This window comes from Pocillopora damicornis, chromosome 13 (genome assembly GCF_964200805.1).
Source record: "Pocillopora damicornis chromosome 13, jaPocDami1.2, whole genome shotgun sequence".
NCBI classification, from domain to species: domain Eukaryota; kingdom Metazoa; phylum Cnidaria; class Anthozoa; order Scleractinia; family Pocilloporidae; genus Pocillopora; species Pocillopora damicornis.
In genome coordinates this window covers 6,348,061-6,374,783 of record NC_142682.1, presented here as the reverse complement: position 1 = coordinate 6,374,783, position 26,723 = coordinate 6,348,061, and the positions used below count along the sequence as shown (strand labels likewise).

At 37.7% G+C, this 26,723-nt stretch overlaps 3 protein-coding genes across 5 annotated transcripts; 1 reads left to right on the top strand and 2 right to left on the bottom strand.

Moving 5' to 3' along the window:
- The first annotated feature begins 47 nt into the window (after positions 1-47).
- Positions 48-7,557, top strand: LOC113685981 (ruvB-like 1). The gene is made up of 15 exons (XM_089192105.1): positions 48-310; positions 1,006-1,092; positions 1,360-1,492; positions 2,077-2,117; positions 2,267-2,309; positions 2,659-2,726; positions 2,860-2,949; positions 3,349-3,498; positions 4,020-4,083; positions 4,514-4,539; positions 4,809-4,874; positions 5,034-5,140; positions 5,575-5,766; positions 6,585-6,634; positions 7,262-7,557. The coding sequence occupies exons 1-15, from the start codon at positions 170-172 to the stop codon at positions 7,369-7,371; spliced, it is 1,368 nt and encodes a 455-aa protein (XP_089048231.1). The 5' UTR covers positions 48-169; the 3' UTR covers positions 7,372-7,557.
- A 479-nt stretch (positions 7,558-8,036) lies between these two features.
- Positions 8,037-16,809, bottom strand: LOC113685983 (uncharacterized). Its single transcript, XM_027203569.2, has 11 exons — positions 16,511-16,809; positions 15,190-15,506; positions 14,398-14,432; positions 13,645-13,911; positions 12,794-12,829; positions 12,223-12,361; positions 11,417-11,518; positions 10,346-10,661; positions 9,640-9,936; positions 9,189-9,473; positions 8,037-8,368 (listed from the first exon to the last, which is right to left on the bottom strand). The coding sequence occupies exons 1-11, from the start codon at positions 16,537-16,539 to the stop codon at positions 8,095-8,097; spliced, it is 2,097 nt and encodes a 698-aa protein (XP_027059370.2). The 5' UTR covers positions 16,540-16,809; the 3' UTR covers positions 8,037-8,094.
- Positions 16,810-17,660: 851 nt separating this feature from the next.
- LOC113685984 (uncharacterized) lies at positions 17,661-23,234 on the bottom strand. 3 transcript variants are annotated; one of them, XM_027203570.2, is made up of 4 exons: positions 22,986-23,234; positions 19,594-19,700; positions 18,711-18,803; positions 17,661-17,956 (listed from the first exon to the last, which is right to left on the bottom strand). In XM_027203570.2, the coding sequence occupies exons 2-4, from the start codon at positions 19,684-19,686 to the stop codon at positions 17,858-17,860; spliced, it is 285 nt and encodes a 94-aa protein (XP_027059371.2). In that variant the 5' UTR covers positions 19,687-19,700; positions 22,986-23,234; the 3' UTR covers positions 17,661-17,857. The 3 variants fall into 3 exon arrangements, with proteins under 3 accessions (XP_027059371.2, XP_027059372.2, XP_089048236.1); XM_027203571.2 differs by having other exon boundaries at positions 22,979-23,159; XM_089192110.1 differs by lacking the exon at positions 22,986-23,234 and adding an exon at positions 20,081-20,318.
- Positions 23,235-26,723: the final 3,489 nt, after the last annotated feature.

Below are 26,723 nucleotides of genomic sequence, written 5' to 3'. Positions count from 1 at the left end.
TTTTACCAAGTAGTAGACAAGAAACTCTCCTATGTAGCCTCGCCTTTACGAAGCTTAGTTGCCTCGCCAGCTTGTACGAAGTTCTTTTAGCGGTTGTCAAGCCAAAGTTAAGAAACTTTAGGGCAATTTTTACATTCATTCGTGTAAGTATCACAGTCAGAGGGGAAAAATGAAGATCGAGGAAGTTAAAAGTACCACTAAGACGCAGCGAATAGCCACTCATAGCCACGTAAAGGGACTTGGTTTGGATGAAAATGGCGACGCTCTCACGATGGGTTCTGGCCTCGTGGGTCAAGAAACTGCTCGGGAGGTTTGTGTTAGATGCATTTGGATCAACATTTAGTGTTTTTTTTCACTGTTGGACTAAGGAAATGACATAAAATTAGACAAAAACTTGCAAACTATTATAGCATGCAACCACAGTTGAGGAAAAAAGTTTAATACAGAGTGTGTAAGCTTACATGCATATAAATAACTACAAAGTCGCTCTGGAACTCCGCTTGCTCTTTAGATCCTAATGGATGAGGAAGATGAGAGAGTACATGTGCTAGTAACGCTGCTCGACCTGCAAATCAGATCTACGCTTTGCACAGTCCCATGAATTTGTGCACATCACATTTGAAATGTTTACTGGAGCCTAGACTCACTTTAACAACTAACGAAGCTGGCTGCGAAACACTTTCACTGCCTTAATTACCCGCTGAGTGATTCTTCCTTCCAACTGATACATGTATTCTTTCTCTTCCCCATTTGCCTAGAGAATCTGGTGTCATAATGAGATAGCAACCTCAGACTTGAAAGTCTCATTACTTATTTGTCAATTAATAAATGTTTGAATATTGTGAGGGGTGTTATGCGTCAATCTCTTTTTGATAGAAAGGGTCAGTGAGTCATCTACATGAACGATACTTTTTTTCTAGATTTAAATGTGCCTCAGATGTAATGCAAAATTGGTGTATAGTATTATTCATGTTGCATAATTTCAAGTTTCTCTGTGTCTTTTAGGCTGCAGGTGTAGTGGTAGAACTGATTAAATCTAAAAAGATGGCTGGAAGAGCAATCCTTCTAGCTGGTCCCCCAGGAACTGGAAAGGTGGGTTCAAAATACATTTCTTGGGGAAATATACTGAAGATTAGAATTTTGGGAGATGCAAGGCAGATGTTTTTAAAGTTTGTTTCCATTAATGATGGTCCATACATGCAAGACTTTCATCATTGGTGCTGTTTTTCCAAGCATGAGTGGTAAATTTTACATAAAGCAAACAAGTGTTTTATAGTTCAGTGAACTAGCTCTCGGCATTTTGAATTTTTCCTGATTATATTTCATGGCAGTTACTCTTGTTTGATTTTACCATTGCAGACTGCATTAGCTCTTGCTATCGCTCAAGACCTAGGTCCAAAGGTTCCATTCTGTCCTATGGTTGGGAGTGAAGTGTACTCTTCCGAAATCAAGAAGACAGAAGTTTTAATGGAGAATTTTAGAAGAGCAATTGGTAAGAACATCACATGAAGAATGTTGGGTGTATGTACATAGATATGTTTAGAATTGTATGTTCCTGTTGTATTAAACCTTTAACTCCCAAGATCTCATCAGTAATTCTCTTTCCTGTCAGCCATACAGTTCTTGTGATTTTAGTTTTGAGAATGTGGTATTGGATCAACCTATAATCACTAATTGATATTTTTCTTTATTCTTGTCACTTGCCTGCTTGTTATCGCATTGGTATTGTAAGGAGAAATACTGTCTTGGTCACTCATGGGAGTTACAGGATTAAGTGGATTTCTAAGATGAATAGCTTTGTGGCTGCTAACACTCACGTCAGATAGATTGAGACAGTAAAGTCTGTTCAGAATGATTTTCAATTGAGTTTTTGAAGTAATCCAAGACTGCACTGATTTTGCTTCTCTTTACTATGTTGTGATTTGTGTAAAAAATATTTATACCCTTCCTCTTCTCAGCCAATCATATGCATAACTAACATTATCTGAATTGGTTACTGAGATAAGTGAGACTGTTAATTGAGATCTGCCTAAGTGTACCATAGAGGCATATTTTGTATTTCTTTTTCATGAACAGGCTTGAGGATCAAGGAAACAAAGGAGGTTTATGAAGGAGAGGTGAACTATTTACCTGATTTAGCATTATTCTAAGGTTGTCAATGTTATTGACAGTAGTAATGCACTTATGCTATAGGTGTTCTTCCTAAATGACAAAATGTAAACAAATTGTAATGTTCAAAATAATTTTCTAATGGTTTTTGTGATAGGTGACTGAGCTGACACCCTGTGAAACAGAGAACCCTATGGGTGGTAAGTAACATGTGCTAAACTTTACTTTTTATTTGGCTTTCTAGGCAATCAGGCAAGATGATGTAAGTACTGTTTTCTAATTTCCTCCTTGCTGTTTACTATGCAATTCTTATAATGTTAGTTTGAGGAGTTTGGTTTTGGATCAATTAATAATCCCCTAATTGACATTTTCTTTATTCTCATCACTTGTCTGCTTGATATTGTATTGAGGCACAGATAACTCTTCTGCATTCTTTCATCTTCCAAATATGCAGACAGTGATGGAGATAAGAACTTTTTCCTGCTGAATGTGATTGTTTTTGGCAGAAAATCAATACATGGTCCTGAAAAGTGTTTTATCTTTTTACAGGTTATGGTAAAACTGTCAGTCATGTGGTGATAGGACTAAAAACAGCCAAAGGAACTAAGCAGCTTAAGGCAAGTTCAGCTGAGAAACATGTCATCCTTCTCTAATTCCTTTATTTTTTATTGTTCTCTATTCAATTTCTGTCCTTTTTTTTTTTTGACTATCACATTCTCTTTTCATTATTTCTTTACCAATTTATTGTAGCTGGATCCATCAATATATGAAAGCCTTCAGAAGGAAAAGGTAGAAGTCGGTGATGTGATTTACATTGAGGCAAACAGTGGAGCAGTCAAGGTTTGAGAAGCTTACACCTCTTTGAAAATATGCATCATGTATTTTTTGATTTCCCAGAATGGTAGAATATTATTTTCTCAATATGAATATTTTCCTATTAATAAATGTTTTTTTACATTAATACTTGGCTAGTTTTACTGTCCAGAATTGAGTCAAATTGGTTGCTGAGTGGGTAGAAATGATTTTGGTGATAAATTTTTTTTTTCATGGTTGCACAAATGTATTTCATTAAAATTTCTTGATTATGCTCACTCTTAACAAATTAAAGAGTGTTGAATTTATTTGTATGTTAGTAGGGCGAGGAAAGTAACAGTTTTATAAGATTCTTTTACAGGTACATGTATCTCACATAAGTCTATTTTAACCTTGAGTGATTTATAATTAACTTTTTGATCCCAGCGTCAAGGGAGATCTGACACCTTTGCCACAGAATTTGATCTTGAGGCTGAGGAGTATGTACCACTACCCAAAGGTGATGTCCACAAGAAGAAGGAAATTGTGCAGGACGTAACTCTGCATGACCTTGATGTGGCAAATGCAAGACCACAGGTAAAGTGTAAATAGAAACTCACACATGCACAGTGTAACCTGAATAATAATCTGTGTACTGAGAGGGGACAACTGGAAACACTGGTGGTAAAGAGGAAATGATTCAATGGGCCTTTGTGGACACGGTTTTATCTTCAAGGAAAAGTACAGTACATGTATGCTTCAGAGAGTATTTACAATTGTAGGTCAAATTTAACTTTTTATAGAAAAAATAGAAATAAAATTTTGCCATTTACATGTGCATGTCCTTTTTGTAACTTATATTTCTATGAACATTGTAAACAAGGAGGAGAGCTTATTGTATAAAGGTAAATTTTTTTCTTGATTTAAAGGAGAGATCTCAGTAACATTCTTTTAAAACTAGAAAAAATTGATGCTCCCTTCATCAATTATAAACTGACCTCACATACTTTTGAGCATGCGCAGAAATTACCATATTGTACATGTAAAGTCCAAGTTTTGCTTCTTGAGCTTAAGTCTCTAATAATTCGAAATGATTATTGAATGATTACTATTCATAGGGAGGACAAGATATTCTTTCCATGATGGGACAGCTGATGAAGCCTAAGAAGACAGAAATCACTGGTGAGGCATATTATACAGTGTTTGCAAATTTTTTAAAATTTTTTAAAATTTTTTTGTTTTAATATTTTTTTAGGTTACATATGTACAATTATAAAATAATTCAAATAGTACGCGCGCTCTGATTGGCCATAAAACCAATTTACATGAGCGTATGTAAACACGGTTTTCGTTCCTCTTCCATTAGTTATTTTATAAAAGAAATGAAAAATGGTTTCCGTGTTTACATAGCCTGATGTAAACACTTGGGAGGTTGGGAGAACATTCGATAAGCTGGAAACCACTCCCCTTCGCGTTGTGGTTTCCTACGCTTATCGAGTGTTCTCCCAACCTCCCGCGTGTTTACATCAGGCTATGTAAACACGGAAACTATTTTACATTTCTTAACTTTTTAAATTTCTTTCTGTAACACTTTTTTTGCTTTTTTCCTCAGACAAATTAAGAAAAGAGATTAATAAGGTAAGCAGAATAAAGCTGGTATGACCAGAGGATCACTGCACTTATGCAAGCTTCATTTTTATGTCAATTTGACTTGTGTTTCTCCTACTCAAAGACGAGTTCAGTGACTTAAGTTTTCAATTTTTTTTTTTATATTACAATCAGCAGATGAAAATAAAGATTTTTCCAAAGTTCTTAGAAACGTATGAAGGAGAGTCGGAGGCAACTTAAATTATTGCAAGATAATGGTGGTATTTGATTGGTAATTAGTTAATTCATCTGTGTTGTAGGTGGTAAATAAATACATCGATCAAGGAGTCGCTGAACTCGTTCCTGGCGTGTTGTTCGTCGATGAGGTAATTTTGTATTTTTCCTTGTTTTTGATGGTGTACAGCGCATGATAATCAGTGTTGTGCCGCTGTACGTGTATACGTGTGACTCTTGGTTTGTTTATGCATGTACACGTATGCAACGTGTACATTTTTGACATCGCTCGTTTTTTCTTCTGTTGTCAGGTTCACATGTTGGATATCGAATGCTTTACTTATTTACACCGAGCTTTAGAGTCGACAATTTCCCCGATTGTTATATTTGCAACAAATCGAGGAAACTGCACAATAAGGTACTATAATAACAAAGAGTTCATATGAAATAAAAAAAATTAATGGTATTTAGAGGTGCTGTATACCACAGAAAATATTAGCACAGTTATAATGGGCATAGGAAACGTAATTGATATTTTCAAGCTCGTCTCTTTTGCTGCCAATGCGAATCTTCCTGTGAGTATTACCTGCGGTGAGAGCTCAGACTGTTAGGTGTATTTTGATCCTCCACTCCCAAAATTGCCTGTCTCCTTGAAATTGTAACTGTTCCCTTAATTGTTCTGTTCTTCGGCAAGACACTTCACATTTACTCTCATCATTAGTACAGTGTACCGCTCTTCACTTTGAAGTTTCTTTGAGGCAATTGTCTGGGAAATCTGACTGGGGTGGTGAGCATCTCATCCAGATATGTGCAGACTATTCTTATGTATTTGTTTGTTCTGTTGCTTCTCAGAGGCACGGAAATAAGTGCTCCCCACGGGATACCCCTGGATCTGTTGGATCGACTTATGATCATCCGTACCCTACCCTACTCACAAGAAGAAATGGTTCAAATTATTCGCATTCGAGCCCAGACGGAGAACATTCAAGCTGATGATGAATCGCTGAGCCTTTTAGGAGAAATCGGCACTAAAACTACTTTGAGGTAAGATTTCGATAGGAACGAGATAGAAATTATGTGTTGAATTCCTGAATAACGGTTAAGTTATGTTCATATAATCATGCTGGCACATTGGGGGAAGATAACTTGAGAAAACTCGTTGAGTGAAGGTTACTAAGAGTCTTGGATCACAATGACTTTTTTTTTAGTCCACCACTGCCTCGCTGTATAAACTTCTAGTAACTACAACTACTATTACCACTGATTTAGAAACAGCTACGCGCACAAATTCTCATTTGATTGTGTTTTTTTGACTTTGGAGTTGACATCACACCTTTATCTCTATGTGAGATTGAGGCACATTTGACCGTGTATTAAACAATCTGAAGCACTAACGGCTAATTTGGAGATTGATTAATTTAGAGATTAAGTAAACACTCTCAGATGTGAACCTTCCGCTCTTAAAAATTCCTAAAGTTTCACGCGAATGAAATGATTGAAAAAGCGAATCTATAGAAACATCGAGTTCTAGAACGTATCTGAACTTACCCAAACATTGTCTTGGGTTTGTGTGGAAGCTTCAGTAAAAGTTAAAGATCTGTTGAAACAACCAAGAAACGTTGAAATAAATATCTGAAGTGGAAAGGAAATCGACATGTCCGGGGAAGCAGTATACGTGTAGTAGTGTTGAAAGGAAGAGAAGAATTAAGCTTTGAAATAGACTCTTTAGAATAGAATACCACTTAAAGGCGAAGTGTTAGTTCAAAGAGAATGATCTACAAGACAGCTTATTACATGTGTCAACCTTTTTTCAAATAAACAAGATTTGAAGGAGTTGCTCTCCTTTTCGTTTTGATCATCAGATATGCAGTTCAGTTGCTGACGCCGTCTAACCTACTCGCTCGCATCAATGGTAAGTCCATATTACAGGATGGATTGATAATGGGTAATTAACTGAATGAATCAATAAATGAGACGTCCTTTTTTTTCCTTTTTCATTCGAATGGAGGCAAGCGCGAGACGAGCGCGAAGTGCGAAGAGTGGGAAGGGAGCTGTTTTGTGTTCCTTCCTTTGCGCGTTACTCGCGCTTCGCACCCGCCTCGCGTTTGCCTTAGGTCGCCTGAACAACGCAAACATGCTACGCTTGTTCTGCAGGCAAGATTGACCCCTGCAGTATTGCAAAATTCAGTTAAGAGCACCACACGTTCCTTACGCCTTTTTAAATGTGTTGTTGGCTTCACGGTAGCTGTATGGTACGGTATCCTGGGTTCCGGATCGAAACTGGTGTCGAGAGGCCGCTATTTTGTGTCCTTAGTTGTAACGCTTTCCTCTCAGAACGCTTCTCTTAACATAACTACCGTAGGTCCCACTAAAATTTCAGGGATATCTGATGAAATGCTGAGCGTTCACCTGTAATAGATTAGCCTGAGGAAGTAGTGGTACTCGTAGTAGTTTAGTGCCAAGAAACCTGGGACACGCTACGTCTATCAAGGGGTTGCTGTTTTCGTAACACTTAACCTTCCGTTTTTGTGTCACACAGGTCGTTCAAGTATCAACAGACAGGATGTGGAAGAAATAAACGAGCTATTTTACGACGCCAAATCTTCAGCAAAACTTTTGGCAGAGCACGAGGACAAGTACATGAAGTAAAGACACTGAACCTGAGCCGTATAGCCAAGAGAGATGTTCTTTCCTCGTAATGTTACTTTTAGTTACGTGTTAAAGCACTGTTAAGTCAGTTGTGGTAACTATTTCTAACTGTCACAGTATAAGCGTTTGTATTTTATGGATAGTGTGTTTTTGCATAAAAAGAAATACCGGTAGTTTTAGAGTCGCCATTTTGAGGTGTGTTGGGTCTTTTCCTGGAAAGGTCAGAACCTTGACGCTTCCTCCGCTCCTTAGTCACGACGAGATTACCTCTGGGGGAGTAAAAAAAATGATAGCTGCGCACGTTAGCTAGGAAGAGGTTTGCAAAGAGTTTATAAGTGACGCGTGTTTGAGGCCAAAATAGACATGTGATGCGTGGATTGAACGGGAGCGCGAGCGTGATTTGCGAAGTTATGGACCTGCATGAGGGGTGTTTGCCTCCTGAATTATAAGTGAACTGCGAATATTATCTTTCATTTCGTGAAAACCTCAAGATTTCCCTGAAAACTCGTACACAAGAGGAGAGATTTTCAGATTTCCCTGTTAAATTCGTGACGCGTGAAATGCGCGTGAAGTGTTTTTAAAAAATTAGTGAAACTTGATCAGAATCCCCCACCACCCCTCCCTCTTTGCTTCCCCCTAGAATGTTGCAGATGAAACTAATCTTCTGACGTTAGGCATTTATTCTTACAACTTATAGCTCTTAGTGCACAATTATATTTCCTTTCAAGGCTGATAAAGTATTCCTCTCCACAATGCAATCGACTTGGGAAACCCAGCATCAACTTGTCCCGCTGTAGAATTAAAACGGTAAAAGAGGTTTTCCTTGAAGAAGTATGTGTAGCCATTTTTATCTGAAAACACGGTATCGGGGTCATCCGGGACGCCGCCCCAAGTCGAGGCTATGAGCCGCGGGAAGCCTGGGTCTACTTCTTGGGAGGTGTCATTGAAGCGGAAGTAATTCGTGTCTTTGAAGAAGTATGTGAGACCATCTATGTATCTAAAACAAATGAAAGGATTTCCAGTTCAGGATCAAAATCGAAATTTCTCGCTCTGCATATCCGAGTATGCAGTAGTTGATTCGTTCTATTCGGGACGCGTAGGAAAATCTCCAAAGTAAAGGAATCTACAAATTTTATGTTGATAAGATGAAAATACACTCAAATATATATATTAAACCGAAACGCAAGTAGTTAAGTTCAGTATGGAGAGTAATCAATAAGATTATAAATGACCGCGGCGCTAAACTTTCAAAGAGAGGTCGAGGTCCGGCTAAGACTCTTCAACTATTACGGACAACTTCCCTTGCAATATAGTAACGTTTGATTAGGTGTCGAAAGTAGTTTTGGATCGCACTTGGCTTCGCTTCATTAGAGCGGTTTTTCAATTGAGTGTCGTAAAACCAAAGTATGCATATCGACCAATCAGAACAAAGTTTTGCATTTTCGTTAACTAATAAGAACTCAAAATGAAAGCAAAATGCGGGAAAATGCGACTGCTCAAGTCGCGATTGTTTATTTTTTTTTTGCATCTGATTGGTTGATAGGGTGGTGCGAGTTTTCTGGACCAATTGTATAGCAAAGTAAACTAAAACCGACGCAATCCCGGATTAAGCTCGACACTCGATTGAAATTGCTCTAAGCCCTGTGATTTGTCCAATCAAATGCTGAACTGATCAAGAAGCGAAAAGTGAGTGCGTATGCGTGCGCTTGAGTGTGCGCTTATGTTTACTTGACTGCTCATAGGACAGGATATCCGCACAGAGATCCTTTAAAAGAATCAAGTGATAGAATCTCGTGACTGGCTCCGGGTGTCATTACCTGAAAACGGCGTCGACATTGTTGGGTATTCCTTTCCAAAACGAGCTTATTTCTCGTGGATACCCATCTTGGACTTTCCGTTGGCCACTGTCATACCGGAAGAAAAGGTTTCCCTTAAAGAAGTATACGTATCCATCGCTCCATAGAAACGCGGCGTCCACATCCGCTGGCACTCCTTCCCAGGCTGCCAAGCCGCGTGGATATCCGATATCGACCTGGCTAAATTGGTCATTGTAGCGCCAATATCTGTTTCCTTTGAAGAAGAAAGTGTAGCCGTTCAAGTGTCTGAGAGAGGTAAAGGAATTAAATAATAAGTTAAGTTACAAGGGATTTGCATTACGAGTCTATTACAAATTTATTACAAGTTCATTGCAATATAAATCATAACGCAAATGTTATACAAACATGAGAAGCCGATTGTTCAAGACATTTTTTAATTAGAGAGACTGACCTGAATACTGTGTAGTCAGCAAAGTCTGGTTCACTGCTCCACCATTGAGTTATTGACTCAGGGTAACTGGAAGGAACACTTATTGATTGCTCGCTGTGCACGAATAACCAGTGCTGCGTATCCTTAAACACAAAAATGCCGCCATTGTACCATTGTAAGGCGCCTTCAATGTCGCTTGGGAGTCCATTCCAGTAGGAGCTCACAGAGCGCGGATACCCGGGGTCCACTCTGAGGGTGCGTGGGTTGAACCTGTAGTATTGTGCTCCTTTGAAGAAGTAGGTGAAGCCATTCGAATGACTAAAATGATTGAGTAAACAAACGAACAAATGAACAATTGAACAAAGTCGCAAAATGAAGATTGAAATATTGATAGGCCAACCCATATGGCATAAAGGTCATTTAAAAAGTGCACCGTATTGAGATGGATGGCTTGAGTAAAATGACAAATAATTTTGAAGTCTCTCCAACTACAGAAGTTGAGCCATAGAGATTTGTTGTTACTCTTCATTCTAGGTTTAGTTTGTGAGGTTGATACTCAAAGATTTGTACATGAGGCGCAAACGTCCCCAAATGTGGATAAAATCAGGGTTTTGCCATGATATGCAAGCTTCTATGATGCAAAAAAAATTTTTTTTCCAAGGAACTCGCTTTGAAAATTGCTGAAAAAATTGGAATTGATGATGAATTGTAACTGAAAATATCTTACCTAATGACGTCATCTATATCGCTCGGCACTCCAACCCAGTAGTCACTCATAAGTCGAGGATATCCTTCGTCCACCTTCAGTGATGTGTCGTTAAACCGATAGTACTGGTTTCCTTTGAAGAGGTACGTGAGACCATTTGCGTAACGAAAAACGCCGTTTATGGAGGAAGGGACGCCCTTCCAATGGTCGCTGATAGGTCGAGGGTAGCTTAAATCGATACCAGGAAGATTCTCATTGTAACGGTAGTAGTTTGATCCGAGGAAGAAATAAATATAGCCGTTTGACCAGCGGAATGCAGCATCGATTTTGCAAGGTCCTTGAGAATGAGTAAAATCAAATTTAGTAAGTAGTAAGTAAGTAGCCGACCATATCACTCGAAAAGACCGATTCATGAACTACGAATTTCATCAAACTTGGTAACAGAGCCATTCTAGAGTCTTGATCTAATTAAATGGTCTGAGTTGTAGACTTTGAATTTTTTCTTGTGGCGCGTTTTAGCCGTGAAGGGCATGATCTTAACCCTCCTAATGCCTCTCCCTACTCACGAGAGTAAACGATTTTCAGGAAAACTTGGTAATTTTGCCAGAGTAGGGAGAGGTGTAAAAACTGTGATCGGCAAGCATCCCATCTGTCAGAATCACGGAACAATAAGGTGTGAAAACATTGAATGCTCCAACCACAGCTTATTACAGCAAATCATAATGTTTTGAAATACCACACATTGTCATGCAGTCTTAAAGTTAAGCCATACATCAGGCCCTGGTTGTTCGAAGGTTGGATAACACTATCCACTGGATAAAACTCTATCCGGTAGATAACGCTATACGTTTTGCTATTACTTATCCGCTGGATAGCGATTTATCCGTTGCATAGCGTTATCCGCCCTTTATACAACCGGGCCCATGTGCACAGTTGAATGCCTAATGAGAAAAATAGTTTATGTGATGCTTTATTGTGATAGCACTCAACCACGATCAACAAAATTAAATTTTTTAGACGATAGTTTGAGAGAGTGCATGAACTTAAAGAATAGAAACGAGAGAGAAACAAAATTAAACCACTGATACTTACTATAGATGTTTTTCATCAAGGTAGGTCTGTATTTCTTGACATCTTTTTCCATTTTAGATATCTGCCCCGGAGTAAATTCATACATGCATTTGTCCTCCATGTCTTGAAAACAAATACAGTGCAACCGTAAGCAATCAATTTTTGAAATAACGCAAAAACCATTTTACCTTCATATGAGGCTTATTATTATTATTTTTGATGTTATTATTATTGTTATTATTATTATTGAGGTTTCTTTATCTACCATGTTACCTGCATATGAAGCCATTTTAATAAGAGTTTTACTGCTATCAATATCACGAAAAAAAGCCTTTGTTTTTTGAAAGAACTTTTTTTAAAGAACGAAACATTCTTCTTATTTTATTTTAAAATGGTAGAAAAAAGACCTTACGTAACGCACTTTCGATTACACTCTCGATTCAATAACTAGCTCTTTAATTTACATCCCAACATCAATAGAAATATTCTCCATACTGTTCTCTATGTATTACAATAATACTGATGTAGAGAATTTGTTGAACAATCAAGAGCTTCTTTTGTTTCATTTCTTTTGTTCTCATGACCTTAACTTGGTTTGATTGAGGGGTGATACCTGAAAGCGGGGTTAGGTGCTCATCACCCCAACAGGTTCAAGAGCTAAACGTATCCTCTTATCCTACACACAAGTAAATGACTGAACGAAAAAAAAGTAAATGTAGATATAATTAAGATGGGGGGTTTTAATCCTCAACCGTGTCGCGAATCTAACTAATTCTTTGTTTTGATCAAAAGAGCTCAAGAGTTCAGCTGTCGAGAATGATACGTACATCCCATATAATTATGAATTGGATCCAGTCCACTGATAGATTTACAGGTATCCACTGGTTGGTCTGTGCAGACATAAGTATAATCAACGCAGCGCGGAGTGTCGGCGACCTCATCATCGTCTCTATCGAAACAACCTCCCTGTCCAGTTCAAAGTGTTTTACGATCAGATGGGCGTGGAAGTGGGCAAAGTAAACTGGAGCAAGCAAAGAAATCATCCTCCCGTTTAGGCAGTACAAAAAGGCCCGGAAAAATGAAGTATGGAAAAATGAAGCTTAGAAAAATTCAGGCTTTGACGGGATTCGAACCCATGCTCCCCAGAAACTAGGAATCAAAATGTTATCTGTTTGAAGTCTTGCTTACTGAAAAAAATATCTCAGGAACTTATCAGAAGAAAAATTGAAAAATAGCGTCGGTGGGAGAGTAAAAAACTGTTGTGCTGTTTTCCTGTTTTCATAAGCAGGAATCTTTCTTTTTGATTTCTGGTCTATTTTTAAGAAATAATTCTATAATAATCCAGAAATACTATTGCTGTTAACAAGTGGATAACGCTTGAGCTTTTATATTACATACCTCACAGACGTGAAAGAGACCAAAATAATGACCAACCTGTGAAGATGCATTCAAACGATTATCTGATTTAGCAAAAAATCTTCACTATTACAGTAGTGTTCAGTAATTTCATGCCAAAGTATATCTAGCCGCGCCTAAAACTTCACCAGAGAAATGCTTAGGGTCTTAACAAGAACCGTGAAGGTGTCCCATCTTATCGAGTTTATCGTATTTATTTGAATTCGATGGTTAAGCGGCAATTTCACATAACTTGATCAGAGAATGAGACCTGAACCAGGCTTCTTTCGCTCACTTTATTCCCTTACTCATTCATAGTAGTGTTGTAACAAATTCTCCCAATAAATCCTAAACGGTTGATTAGCGATCAAAATCTCTACGTATGACCTTAAGTAGGCACTGATATCCTGGAGGTACTTTTACTCAAGGGTGCTCTCCAGCCGAAGGATGCTGTGTTTTCATTTTTGTCTTTGATATATGAAAGGAACTGATACCGGGTTTACACGATATAAACGTTGGTTTCCATCTCAAATTTTACTCGAGGGAGTTGTCACCCGTATTTCATTTGATTGAGGAGCTTTTGAGAGTGCCTTGGTCTTATCCAATTACGTTCTGTGATAAGTTGAGTAACTGACGTGGCATTTACACAACCAGTAAAAAAAATCGCAAGTTGGTCACCAGCACTTGAATCCGTTTACATGTGTCCGATGTAGATTCCCACTGACAACTTACATATGTCACAAGAGACTATAATATCTTGCCTCTCATGGCTAGTGGTGGCAATAACTCTGATTTTAGTTGCACGAAGCCCAACTGAGAAGTTCTCTCTCTTTTTTGTATTCTGATAAGTTTACCTCGTGAACAGCATTGTCTCCAAGATTTATTGTTAGCATCGCTCCTCCGGGTAATGTCTCGTAGTGAATTGCCACGCCGTGTGATAGGCCAGACTCTAAGTCACTCCAGGGAAACGATGCATCGCCAAGTAGGAGGGGATCCTTGAACTGGCACGTGTATATGTTGAGCGTTGATGCAGGCAAAATACCCAGACCTCTTCTGATAAAAAACCTTTCGCCCTTGCAGTTATTGAACCATTCCTCGTTATTTGTTCTGTCAACTGAACGCTAGAGATAAAAAAAAAAGCAGTTAGGCATAAGCTGAGCGGAATGAAGATATTTTGTTGTCATCTTGCATAAGTGGTAAGCGATTTTTCTTAACGATGGTAACAAAATATGGATAGTCATTAAGATTGTATAGAGGCGACTCAGAACATTTAGCGCTCTGTGATTCTGACTGATAGTAGTTAAGAGAGCGAGAAATTGTAAGTTAGGAGACTGGATCCAAAATGTTGGCCGTATTTTAATGATAATCAGTCTTATTATCCAGTGGGTGTTCTCAAAAAGCTTGCCCACGAGCACCTGACTTCGAGTCCCCGCCGTAATCTGGTGCCATAACAAATAGGCTTATCAGTCGTCGATGTTTAATGATAAAGAAATGTAAATAAATTATCAAACTATGCATAGTCATTTTTTATCGTCTATTCATAGTTCCTGGGAAAGCACCAATCAGAATAGAATTCAACACATTGATATCATTAACTATCAACGCACCGTTGCAAATCGGAATGGTGAGTCCGAGAAAGCCTCTGAAAAATAAACAAAGCCGACTATTAGTAGGAGAATTTCACCGATAGATTTATTAATTTAGAGAAGTTTTCGGTTTGGATATGTTCAGACAACAGCAATCAAAGCAAGCAACAGTCAAACGAAGCGAAGTTGGACATCAACATTAGCCAACGAAAAATTCAAAGTAAAACAGGCCAGCTGCGTGGCATGAAGGAGATGGGGAGGGGAAGGGAGGGGAGGGGGAGGAGGAAAGCGACCAATTCACGATTTGTCGGCAGTTTTGAATTTGATTGGTCGGGAAGGTGGCGCGAGTTGTCCGGACCAACCAGACAGCGAAGTTAAGCTCTATAGGCCCTGAAAGAAAAGCTGCAGTCACTTATTTGTTTTTATACAAATTTGAGATGCAGTTGTCGTACGAAGGACGTACAAAGGTGTATAAGAGGGGCACTCAATTGTAGTCAACAGCGGTCGATCAGACCGACTCATTCATAAGAAGAAGCTCTTAATCGGAAATTTATCGCAAGATTGGCTGAATGTCATCTTATCCTTCACTCTAGTCCGATTTTCCCAAGAATTAAGATGATAAAAAGGACCCATTACTAAAATTCACCACTTTGGATGGGCAATTCTGAAAATGGTAAACGCTCATTCAGTTTTCTTATGTGTGAGACTCACGATTCTTGCGCGCGTCGACCTGCAATTCCTCAAAGAAAGCTAAAAGAGAAGTGAGGTAAAGAAAATCTAAAAAGATATTTATGGATGAATCCAAATTCGTACTGTTTAAAACTTTTACTTGATTTTCCAGCTTGGTCACAGAAACATTTCCTTTCCCACGTGCATCATGGAGAACATGCCAAGCGATAGGCACAAGATACTGTTCCTTGCATTGTAAGTTTTTGTTGAACAAGGCGTTGAAAGCATCCTTATCTTTTCTCTGCAATACGTTCGTCATCAAAATATTTTCGATCTCAGGTATATACTGGGATGACGGTGATTTTGGACGATTTTCTTTGGAATCGTCGACGCCACATTTTCGCCGCAAATCTGACGTTTTCCCATGGCAACTGAATGTCAAGCAAGTCGCCAAAAGAATGCTGCAAAGAACAGAGGGGATCTGAAGTCACTAAAAATGTTTATGATTCAAAGTAGAACCCCACTAACTCGAACTGTCAAGGAAACGAAAAATGGTTCGAGTAAGCGGAGTTCAAGTCATAGGAATTTGATTTGAATTCCAATTATCCCGTTGATAATTTACAAGGAATCATGATTTTACTATTCTTGCACAGTCAGAAGTAATTTTCCTACATCTAGTCTGCTTAATATGAGTTTTTATTAAAAGAACGTCTAGGTTGAGACGTTAAGCTAACGTTCTTACGTTTTCATGAATGTTGTCACGTTCGTATCATCGCGAATGAAGAGGGTCTCTATGAGGTGACGACGTTTACGGCTAACGGTTAAATTTGGGCCATTTTACAGCTAACGATTAATATCATTCCATTGCTTTCACCACAAATTGTTTTGAAGGTTAACTTTTTTTTCGATTAACAGTGGAATTTTGTCAATTTTACGCCTAAAGAATAAATATTTTGGCCGTTTTATGGCGCTCGGTGAACTTCATTGAGACCGGCTCGTTAAAGAGCGGGAAATGTCAATCAGCTACATTCTTACCGACCGACTTTTTTTATTTAAAGCTCAAGTTCTCAGGGTAAATACGAGCCAAGAGAAAGTAAAATTACTTCAAGTAGACCGAGTTCGAGTTAGCTGATAATAACTGACTTGAAAAATGGGGTCAAATCCAAGGGAAATCGGATCTTGTTTGAGTTATCGGGGGTTTCGAGTTAACTGGGCTCGAGATAAGGGAGTTAGGACGTTCTACTGTAATTGAAAACATAAAGCCTGGAATCTTATCCATGGCCCGGTCAATAGTGTTCCTTAGCAGCAGAATTTTCTGGAAGAATAACCAAGGATATTCTTTGATTTTCGAACTCATCTAACTATCTGTAACGACCGAAAATAACTGATCCGGTTAGCTGAAAAGGAAACATCCAAAACATACTTTACTACATCTGTTACTGAGAAAACTTGAAGACATACTAACCTCAGTCTCAGACGAATTAGAGTCTTCATAAGGATTTCTAACAAATCGTAGAGCAATAATCCTTTTTTCCTCACGAGGTGGAGGTGACAATGAAATCTGCTACAAAAGTATTCCAAACGAAATGTAGGGAAAACTGAACTTTGGTAAAATTTTTTTTACTTTCCTCCTTCCTAAAGGATCCCACGCAGTTAAAAAGTAAGGAAGAGAGCCATTTTAAATTTTTGAGCAGGATCCAGTGGCGATGTATGCCCAGATCAGTTGAAATGGACTTTTATTCGAAAATGTTTCCCTATATATTTGTATGAATTGTTTCTATTCAACGTTTACATTAAGTGCGACCTCGTTTGAAAGTGTCAATCATTCTCAAGTCGAAAACTTTTCATTAAATGTTATTATCCGAAAATAAGTGCCCACCAGTGATATTAACAATGTACAGTCCATAGATCAAGACATAAATTTCAAATAAATATCATATGCAATGCAACTCGCAGAAACTTCTTATCAGATCTGAAATGAGGAAATTAACAGGATATTTCTTTTCTTGTCACCATGCCACAGGAAGTAGAGTCGAGTAGTTTTAATTTCAATGTCTTTACCGAAGTTCCTATCCCAGAATGTTTGAGCCATTCAATTTGAAAACTCTGTTTATTCAGATGTAATATTTCCCAAGAAAGTGCCACAAGATTTGTAAAAAACTAAGTACTTTATAAAGGGAAGTTATTTCGGAACAGCGTTTCGTGTCAGTCACACACAAAATGTGTTATCGCAGTCACTGAAACTGTGAAGTCTTGTCGGTAAGTCGTTTAAGTAAAAAAAGACATAAACAAACGCAGCTTTCTTTTCTGGAATAACTTTTTATGACGCTTCTTTCTTCAATTGAAAAGTCGCACAAAATTGCTCGTTATGTATCAAGTTATACAATTAAATATAATTAAAAAAAAGAAAAAAAAAACAGAATTCCTCCTTTCGTTGTGAGGGGTAAATTTATTTCGTTTCTGCCAATATTGGATTGAGTAGCGATATGAAATGGCTGTGTTGTGTCAGACTAGTAGTCATACTGCTCGAGGGCTTTTCCTTTACTAAAAAACAAATTAAACAAAGAAAGAAACGAAAAGAGACAAAAACAGACAGACGCACAAGTCGCAAAACGTAATTTGCAAAGACCTTTATTTCCTAGACCGCCTTTGTATACTTAAAACAAACAAATATACATGCCTGAAAGTAAATCTTCTAAAATTGATTGGGACATTTCTACTGATTCTTGTTTGATTTTTAACATATATTAACCCCTATACTAAATACATTCTGTTCCTTTTTTAATTCCTTGGTTGAGAGAAAAAGAGCCTTTCAGGCTTCTGTGAATCCTTTAGTGCACGTCATCGCAGACTCCAAATTATCTCCAGCGTCAACAACACATTTCTCGATGGCCTGAAATTCCTCATGGAACTATAAAATAGAGACAATATTGTTAAGGGTCACGCATCTCTCTGAAAAAAGTAAATACCCCGAGATCTTTTGCGAGATTTGCCTGATGGTTGTATAATTTAAGATTGTCATGATGTTTCTCTGGGGCCCATTCATCCTCTATCAACTGGGGAGGGGGGGGGGGGGCGGGGTTGGAGGACTCTGGTGGGACCACACGGTTTTCAGAACGGCAGTCGTTGCCATAAACCTATGATGGAAAATAATAATGAAAATTGATTGACAAGTCTCTGCCTATGATGAGGGGCAGGGGGGTGGTGGAACATGAAAATATTCCAGAGCTCCTCCCTTAGGCGAGAACTAATGACTGGGAAATGTTGTTGACAAAGTTGCTGCTCATTCCCAAACAAGATGCAATTGTAGGCTGTCACTCATATTTGTGAGTTACTGCTTTAGCAATCATTTATGCAAGTATGAAGTCAAAGAATTAATAATTTCATAAAGAAGAACAAATTTATAAGTTAACAGATAATTTACTAACTCAGTTTTCCATTTATTCAGCTAAATGAATTCCTTATATATCTATTCTTTCATTTGGTTTTTTTATCCACTTAAAGTAGAAAACGAAATATATGCGGATTTCAAGGTGCCAATATATTCCAAGGTTTGCAGACCAAGCATTTGTTTTATTCCCCTCATCATGGATGTCAAATTGAAGTCTGTGCAATAATTTGGATTAATTAACCCCAAAAGTTTACAGAACGTAGCAATAACTTACCGACGGAATACAGGTTTTGTACACATCCTGAAAGCAGTCGCTTATCCCTCTATCGGGATTTTGTTTGCACTGGAGGAAATACGGCTTGCAAATCTGTGTGGATGATTTTTGATAAATCATTCGCTTATAGGATATTTCATATACACGTATAGTTTGATTAAATAGAAAAATGCCAGCTGTTAATTTTGGATAAATTATTTATCAGATTACTTCAATGCTACCATTTTGGAAGTGAGACAGCATATCGAGACCATCTTTCGTTATCGATGTTTTCAAGGGTGTTTACAAAATAGCATACAAACTATCGAATATTATATTTTCCAAATCGTTGAAAAGTGTTTAATGCTATGTGAATCCCTCGAATGGATATGGTGGCATAGAAAGCGACTAGATGAAAATTTGAGGAAAGAAAAACATTATGCCATGCTCGCACTCTTCTCGTTCTTGAGTCAATCGAGATGTTCCGAAAGGTTTCCATATTGCTCGAACCCACGGCTCGTGCGCTCAACTTTCAAAACGTCCCTCGTGCGCAAAAATTCCAGAACGTACTCGTAATCGTGCACTTACACGTATGTACACAAATTCAATCGACATTGATTACAAATAATTCAAAGGGACAAAGAGAAAAACTCATGTGTTATAATAAACTTCCTCTTCAGAATATAATTTTTCAGTCTTCATCAGTATTTTATTTTTGCACTTCAGTTTAAAATTTTGAATTGTCATTTCCATAGAGAAAACTGTCAAATCATATCGGCGGCTACGATCCAAAATTGTTGAGCTGAGACGGTTAGAATGTAACATTGCAGCTGGTGTAATGAAAGACGATAACACACACCAAAGAGAAAAAAAGATATATATGTCTGAGTAAAAACACCCTCACCTGGGCAGCCGCTTTGTAAATGTAATCAGGATTCTTCTTTGCTTTGGCTTGAAACATCACGGACAAAATAAGTATTAACACCAGGCTCTTCATTTTGTCGGAAAATTCTGTAAAAATTTGAACAAGTAGGCGAGGAGTGAACCGAAGGACTGATTAAGATATGCAAAACGGGAAGACAAAGCATCACCTCGTAATCAAGTCAATAATTAATTCAGTTTACTTTTAACCCTAAAATTATAGCCAATAAACTTTGCCTAAATAAATCAATTCAGTGCTCCATAGGTTCCTTGGCCAAATAGCAGACAGATCGGATAAGCTCCAGGGTAAAATGTTTTCTGAAATCACGTTCCTAAGACAAGAATTAATTATGAGAAATTCATTACCCAAATTCATGGCCCTTTGATTTGGAATTCAATATATGAAGATATCAAAAGCTCAACCTCATCCTCTTTCAAGCGCAAATTAAAGTATCAACTTCTCATCTTACCCTCAATATTTCTAGCAGTATGTGCGCTGTCTTCTAATTTTTTCTAAACCAGCCAACAGTTTTTTTCAGAACTACACTCACCCGGACGATCACACTACACGAACTAAAGTTCGTTCAGTTGTTGAATTGATTGTGCTAGTTTTTTCATCGGACATGCAAGGAGAATATCGAAAGTATTACAAGCACGTAACACGGAACACACACGATGTCTGTGGTAGAAAACATTAAGTGTTCGAAATGCTCCCCTACGACTTCGTTGTCGATAACAATTATTTGTTGATCTTCCTTGCCGCCGACAAAGGATACCGCTGCGTTAAAGATTCAGTAGGGAGTTGAAGAAAACCACGACGGCAACGGCAACAGAACGTCAATAAATAGAAGGTTGAATGAGCAGAACGATGGCTGTGCACGTGCGTTATAAATCTTTGTAAATTTCTTAGCGTCCTGCACAACAACAACGTGAAATGACCAAACTTTGCGTCGTCCGGAGAACGTGAACGACGACGGCTAATTTTGTAAATTCCTATTTCTAATTTATGCTGTGTTCCATACCCAGTTGCGCGAAATAGTTTTGACAGTAAGCAACAAACTAAATGACTTGAGAGTATCGCGAGAATCGTAGGTAAACTGATAGAAGTTCATTTTTTAACCGACGTTGCCTACGGCGTCGCTGTCGTCTTTATTTAAACTCCCTAATACTATGGACTTTAACAAAACCACCAAGGCGACGGCAAAGAGATCGTAGCAAAACAGAAGATCTAATGACAAGAACAAAAGGACACTGCGTGTGTTTTAAAACTTTGCACATTTCTTAGCCGTCCTTTTTGTTGGGAAACCTTGACAGCAATTTCGTCGCACTTTTACTTAGAAGTCAGCACTACATTCATATGTTATGATGAATGGATAACACGTGTACGCATCAGACTATTGGTTATTGGTGACATCTGAAATCCCGTACTGACCTCCGTACGCAAAGACTTGTTAACTCATTGGTCTCAACCACTTCGACAAACTAAATGCTGGATATGCTTTTTGAAGAGAATTCGAAGCTGATGAAAAGCTTCTTAAATTGAGCTAAGGGTTCCAACAAGACTCAATTTAACTGCAATAGTCTTCCGACACCGTTAAAAAAATCTATTAAAGATAAATACAGCGCTATTGCAGTATCGCTGAACTCTGTAAATTATGTGACGTATTTAACGCTAATCATTATTATTCAACTAATTATTCAACTTTCAGACACTGTTCGAATTCCGATTTTCTGATTGGCTGATTTGCACCTCGTGATGCAGGGTTGTGACGGATCAACCTCCTTGACGTTATTATCGTGGGATAGCCGTGGTTGAAATTCAACACACCACCGTAATTACACCATGGCTTCGGCTGACTCAAAGTTTCACGATTTGTCAGATGCAGACATTGATTCCCCTATAGATGATGCAATTCCTAAAAACACCAAGAAAGCAACTGCTTGGGAAATATCTGTTTTGAAAGGTAAGGTTGAGGATTTTAAATTTTTTATTTAAGCTAGTTGAGGTGTTTTTGCGTGTTGTCAACAGTTTAGCCAGCTTTGGTGGTTTCAATGCAGTGTTTCTTTGTGCAGTGTATGTAATTTGAATAATAAAAAATGTCATGGCTGGTAATAATAAACGATATTGTAATAAATGGTTCAGTGTCGCCATTTACACCTGTTGGAAATTGAACTACAAAAAGCGACACCTCACATAAATTTAAAAACTGGAAAACGAACAAAAAATTCGATGTCACATCATTTAATTTTCCGGGATTTTAGATGCCTTTTACGCACAATGAAGGGAATAAATTAAAGAAGGGTTCCTTTTTCTTCACTCAAGACAAAACAATTCATTTCCTAAATAAAGATCCTTCAGGTTTGATTCTACGGATTGAAAACCAAACTATGAGTCTTACTGCTTAACTTGAACTTAAAATGTTTTTATCGACATAGCTTAGTTGGTCGGAACATTTTCAAGCGTTGACTGGTGTGGTGGGTCGACTCCTGGCAAAATTATAATATTAATATCCCCATTTGATGTTAACTTTTCATTTGATTGCGCCGTGCGTCTCCTCAAAACCTATTCTTCTTTCGTCGTTTCCTTTCTCCAGTTTTATTTCGTAACCAGACTGAGATCAGATTCTAGTTTTTTTGCAGCAAAAGACTAGTACAAATATTATCAAGATTTATATCAATGCTTTGTAGGAATTGAAACTGAGGTGACAAAATCGCATCACCTGTTCGACGATTTAGTTTGTTCTCAATGTGTCGGTTACGCAAATTGATCCTAGCGAAACACTGGCCACTGGCCTCTGGAAAATATCCAACCGACGACCGAAATAGAAAATCAAGACAAGAAGGAAAATATTAATATATTGACCTCTAAAATTTGGGATGGAAATTGATAGAAACATTTACTGCCTCACTCAGAGACGAAGAAACAAATCTAGATGGTTTTGAAGACTCGAAGCCAGTTTCGCCACTCTTACAAGAGCTTTTTCATGTTCCTTTGCAACGTAAAGCAGACCAAGAAATCATTAGGTCAAACAGATGGCCGAGAAAACTGTTTAGATTTAACAACCTTGCTCTATTTCTTCCCTATCTATAAGTTCTGATAATCTCGGAAAAGTCTCACAAATGTACGTAAAAACTCCTTAATGACGAATTTTACATATCATCTATGGAAGATTTTAACGTTTGACCGAGCGACTAATGTCAGGTTGAATGACGGGTGAAAACCGCAAACATGAGGTAATAAAAAAACTGTCTCAAATTTAACGCGTTACTCCGTCAAAATGAACTACTTCTCTGTTCAAACGAAATCTGACTAAGATTAAAATAACACTCAAAACTTTACATGATAAATATTTAACAAGTGTGCTCACCGCTAACCTGTTAACTGCGATTGAAGAAAAGATCTTGGACATACAGAGGAACAGCAGCGAACTGGGGCTCTTCCGGGAGTTGATGATTTTAAAAACGATCAGGTGTATTCAATATGTTTCTGAATGGATTGTATGTGAGCCTCATTAAATTTTATGATTTCACTTAACTGCAGAATCTTCAAGTTAATTGCTATCCGCGGATTCAAAAGCCGAGTAGCAATTAGCAGAACTTCTTTGTTGAAATTCACCATTATGCAACAAGCTGCAGGTATCTTCTATTCTTAGACTAACATGTGCTAGTGGCCTGTCAATCTGTCACAGCCGGTTAATTTGTTTTTATAGAAACAAAAACAAAGACGAAGTTTCTGTTTAAATTATGTTTTAAAAGCGAATAACTTGAATCGCACCGCCTTTTCGCCGGCTGAGGGAGATTTCAAAGGCGGAAAATATCTCTCAGTGAGTGGTTTTTAGATGAAAAAAACTTTTAATAACCACTTCGGGAGCCCAACTCGCTTTGAAAAGCAGCATTACATTAGGAGATATTTCCTGTTTTTATTCAAGAATGCCGAAGTTTCTAACCTTTTATTCCTACTTCAATTACAGTCCAAGGGAGGTATCTGAACTATAATCCAATTTTTAAAAAGGATCTGTAAGGCCGCCGTTCAACTTGTCAATCCAATTTTAATAAAAAAGAAGAGATAAGTACTTCAGGAATAAATTAACCTGAAAAGAAATAAATGAAGTGAAGAAATATCTTACTTTGAAGTACCTAATAGATCAGGTGATAAAAACATCAACAATGACCTTAAAGCATACAAGTTAGTTCTAATATATCGTTTCCAAGACATATTCCATTTAATATGAAATATCGTTGGAGTGATCATCTGTATATGGCAACACTCATACTATGGGAAACAAAATTGGGGACAGAGCTAGAGATTGCATGTCTTGCTAAACAAAGAAGATAATGGACAGGGTAATTTGGCATTACCAACGAGTTGACAACGTAAATTGGCCACCATAAAGAGTTTCAAAGCTGACGTTTCGAGCGTGAGCCCTTCGTCATTCGCTCTGACGAAGGGCTAACGCTCGAAACGTCAGGTTTGGAACTCTTTACAGTAGCCAATTTATGTTATCAACTCGTCGATAATACCAAATTACCCTGTTATACTATCCCACCCACGCTGCACCGCGGTTTCGGTAAAGACTTACTCCCCTTTAAAATAATGGACTGTCTTGTTCTGAGCCCTACACCCGCAATATATATCCATATGAATAAGCATTTTTCTGCTGAGAATTCTTTTTGACGAAGTTGTCACAGTAATTTAACATTTCAATTTCTAGTTTACACTTGGAAATGGTCACCAATTGCTACTGTACCCTAAAAATTATCGTTAAATTATCAAAATGCTCCGGCCAAGCTGTAAAGCAGTCGGGATTGCAAGGAGTCTCACTCGCAGCGGTTTTTTGGATGTCACGCAACGTTGTTTCGGGGGAACGTTGCGTGACATCCAAAAAACGGCTGCGAGGGAGACTAGGATTATAGGAGCTTGTTCTCACATAAGATTGGCATGATTGCGATTCTTAGTTAAGATTTAGCATTAAAAGTTCAACACATATGTTTATCTAAGGTAAAAGGGTCATCCTCTCTTTCCTAGTCTTTTGCCTATTGATCGTTTGTGATAAGAGGCTCTTGAATCATGTTACAGTTCACCAATTAGGTTTTCACAGTTAACGATTTAGACCGGGAAGAGACATTCGATCGCACAGACAATTACGTATGATCGTTCGTATGAGCAAAACAATTACAGGTGAAGAGTGGAAGGAAGTTAGAAACCTTGGAAAAACCTCGCGCAAACAATGGCCTAATGCAAGCTGAAATCAGAAGAGAGCATCGATCGAACAAGTCTGTATAAAAGTTTGCTCTTCTTTTATTTTAGTGTGGCCAAGATTTGTGACTGCCATATTTAAAACGCGGATTACGGGATTTAGACTGGCATTAAAATAAACTGAGGAATGAAAATGAAAGGAACAGAAAGAAAAAAAAAACAGAAACTCAAACATAACATTTTTAAAACCAGCATTGCTTTTTGACTTATACACGGTATACTGAATTTTTCAAAAGAGTAGCATCTTCATTTTGCAATTTAGAATTTTATTCTTTGACCGTGGGCCAACATGCAATGATGCTCAATTATGTTAACAATAATTACGTGTTTTCCGAGAGTGAGGAAGTTACAAAATATTCTTATTCTTCTAAGCGGTATAGCTTATCACAGTATCAAATGATTAAAATGAAATCAAGTTAATTCAGCTGGAAGTTGCTTCGTCACATCCGCTGGTGCGTGTGCTTTTAAAATTATTCATTAATCTTTTCGAAATCCGGATCAAACTGCTCAAGTCAGGTCATCGGACTAATTAATGCTTATTCCGTAAAGAGGATAAATTTACTTTCCGACAAATGTTACTGCAGTCTTGAAAAGTGTTTCAAAATTTATGTATCACAATTTGAAAGAAGCACTTTCATTGAGATCCTCAAAAACAAACAGCCACGCGTCGATGAGTGCAAGCAAGTGCTACAAACTTGTTTACACGTGTCCTGCCTTTTAATGAGAGAAAATATATACAAATGCGACGGATGAACTGTGAAGAATATTTAAGACTTCCTCGTCGCTTTCTATGACAATTGTACGCTTTTTGCGAGACCCGTGGATGTTTACTACTAGGCCGTCGAAGATTAAAAATTGTTAATAAGAAATACTACTGCCGATACAATCACTTCGGATGTTTACATTCAATGCGGAAGGTTAGTTTTTTTTTTAAAGTTTGTTTGTCTCTAACAAGGGAATCTTATTAATGATGCTACTGCTTCACTTACTTTAGCAGAAGCTAAATCTTTGGTTAGACGATGTGAATCTACGGAATTCGGCTGACAAAACAATGCAAGCAGTGAATTTCTGGCAAGGTGGATCATCATTATAACGATTCGAACGGGGAACAGTAATTCAAGTTGCCTCATTTTCTCACAACAGTTTGAAGTTTGGGGCTTTTATAGCAACTTCGTAATTTCTTAATCCTTTATATGTCTAAAACCTTCTCGATTAAGACTAGATTATTTACGATTCATTAACATTTATTCGTATATATGGCTTCCTGTTTTATTTTCTTAATTTTCATCCTCAAAGATCCCTAAATTAGATCTAAATTTAATCATATATATTGTATGTGTTCAGTTTGCACCTAGTCGATGGAAACAGACTGGTAATCAATCTTAACACATCCCACTCCAAGGCGGGTCTACTCTCAGCACATTAACTTCTATATGAAGTTATAATTATTTTCATTTGAATCACATCCGGTATAATTTTATCCACAGATTTATATAGTTATTTCTTTTCTTAGACACTTAACGAATCCAAATTTATATAGATATTTTAATTAATATAGTATTAATTACTTAAATATTGTACAATTTGTTGTAAATTAGTATCAGGCAGGTCCACATCAGCTTCGGCTGCGTGACTCTTAACCTGCATTACCAAATAAGTTATGTTGTTATAAATCTAGACTTTCACTCAAAAAAACCAGCACTGTGGTTGGTTGATTCTTGGTCACGTGCCCCTAATCAAATTCAAATGTAGCCCAACCAGGATTCAAACAAAAACAAGTTTTTCTTCTAAGTTTTCATGATGCGCAGATCTCAGCTATTAGGATATTTATACAAGAAAAATTGGCTTTTTATTAA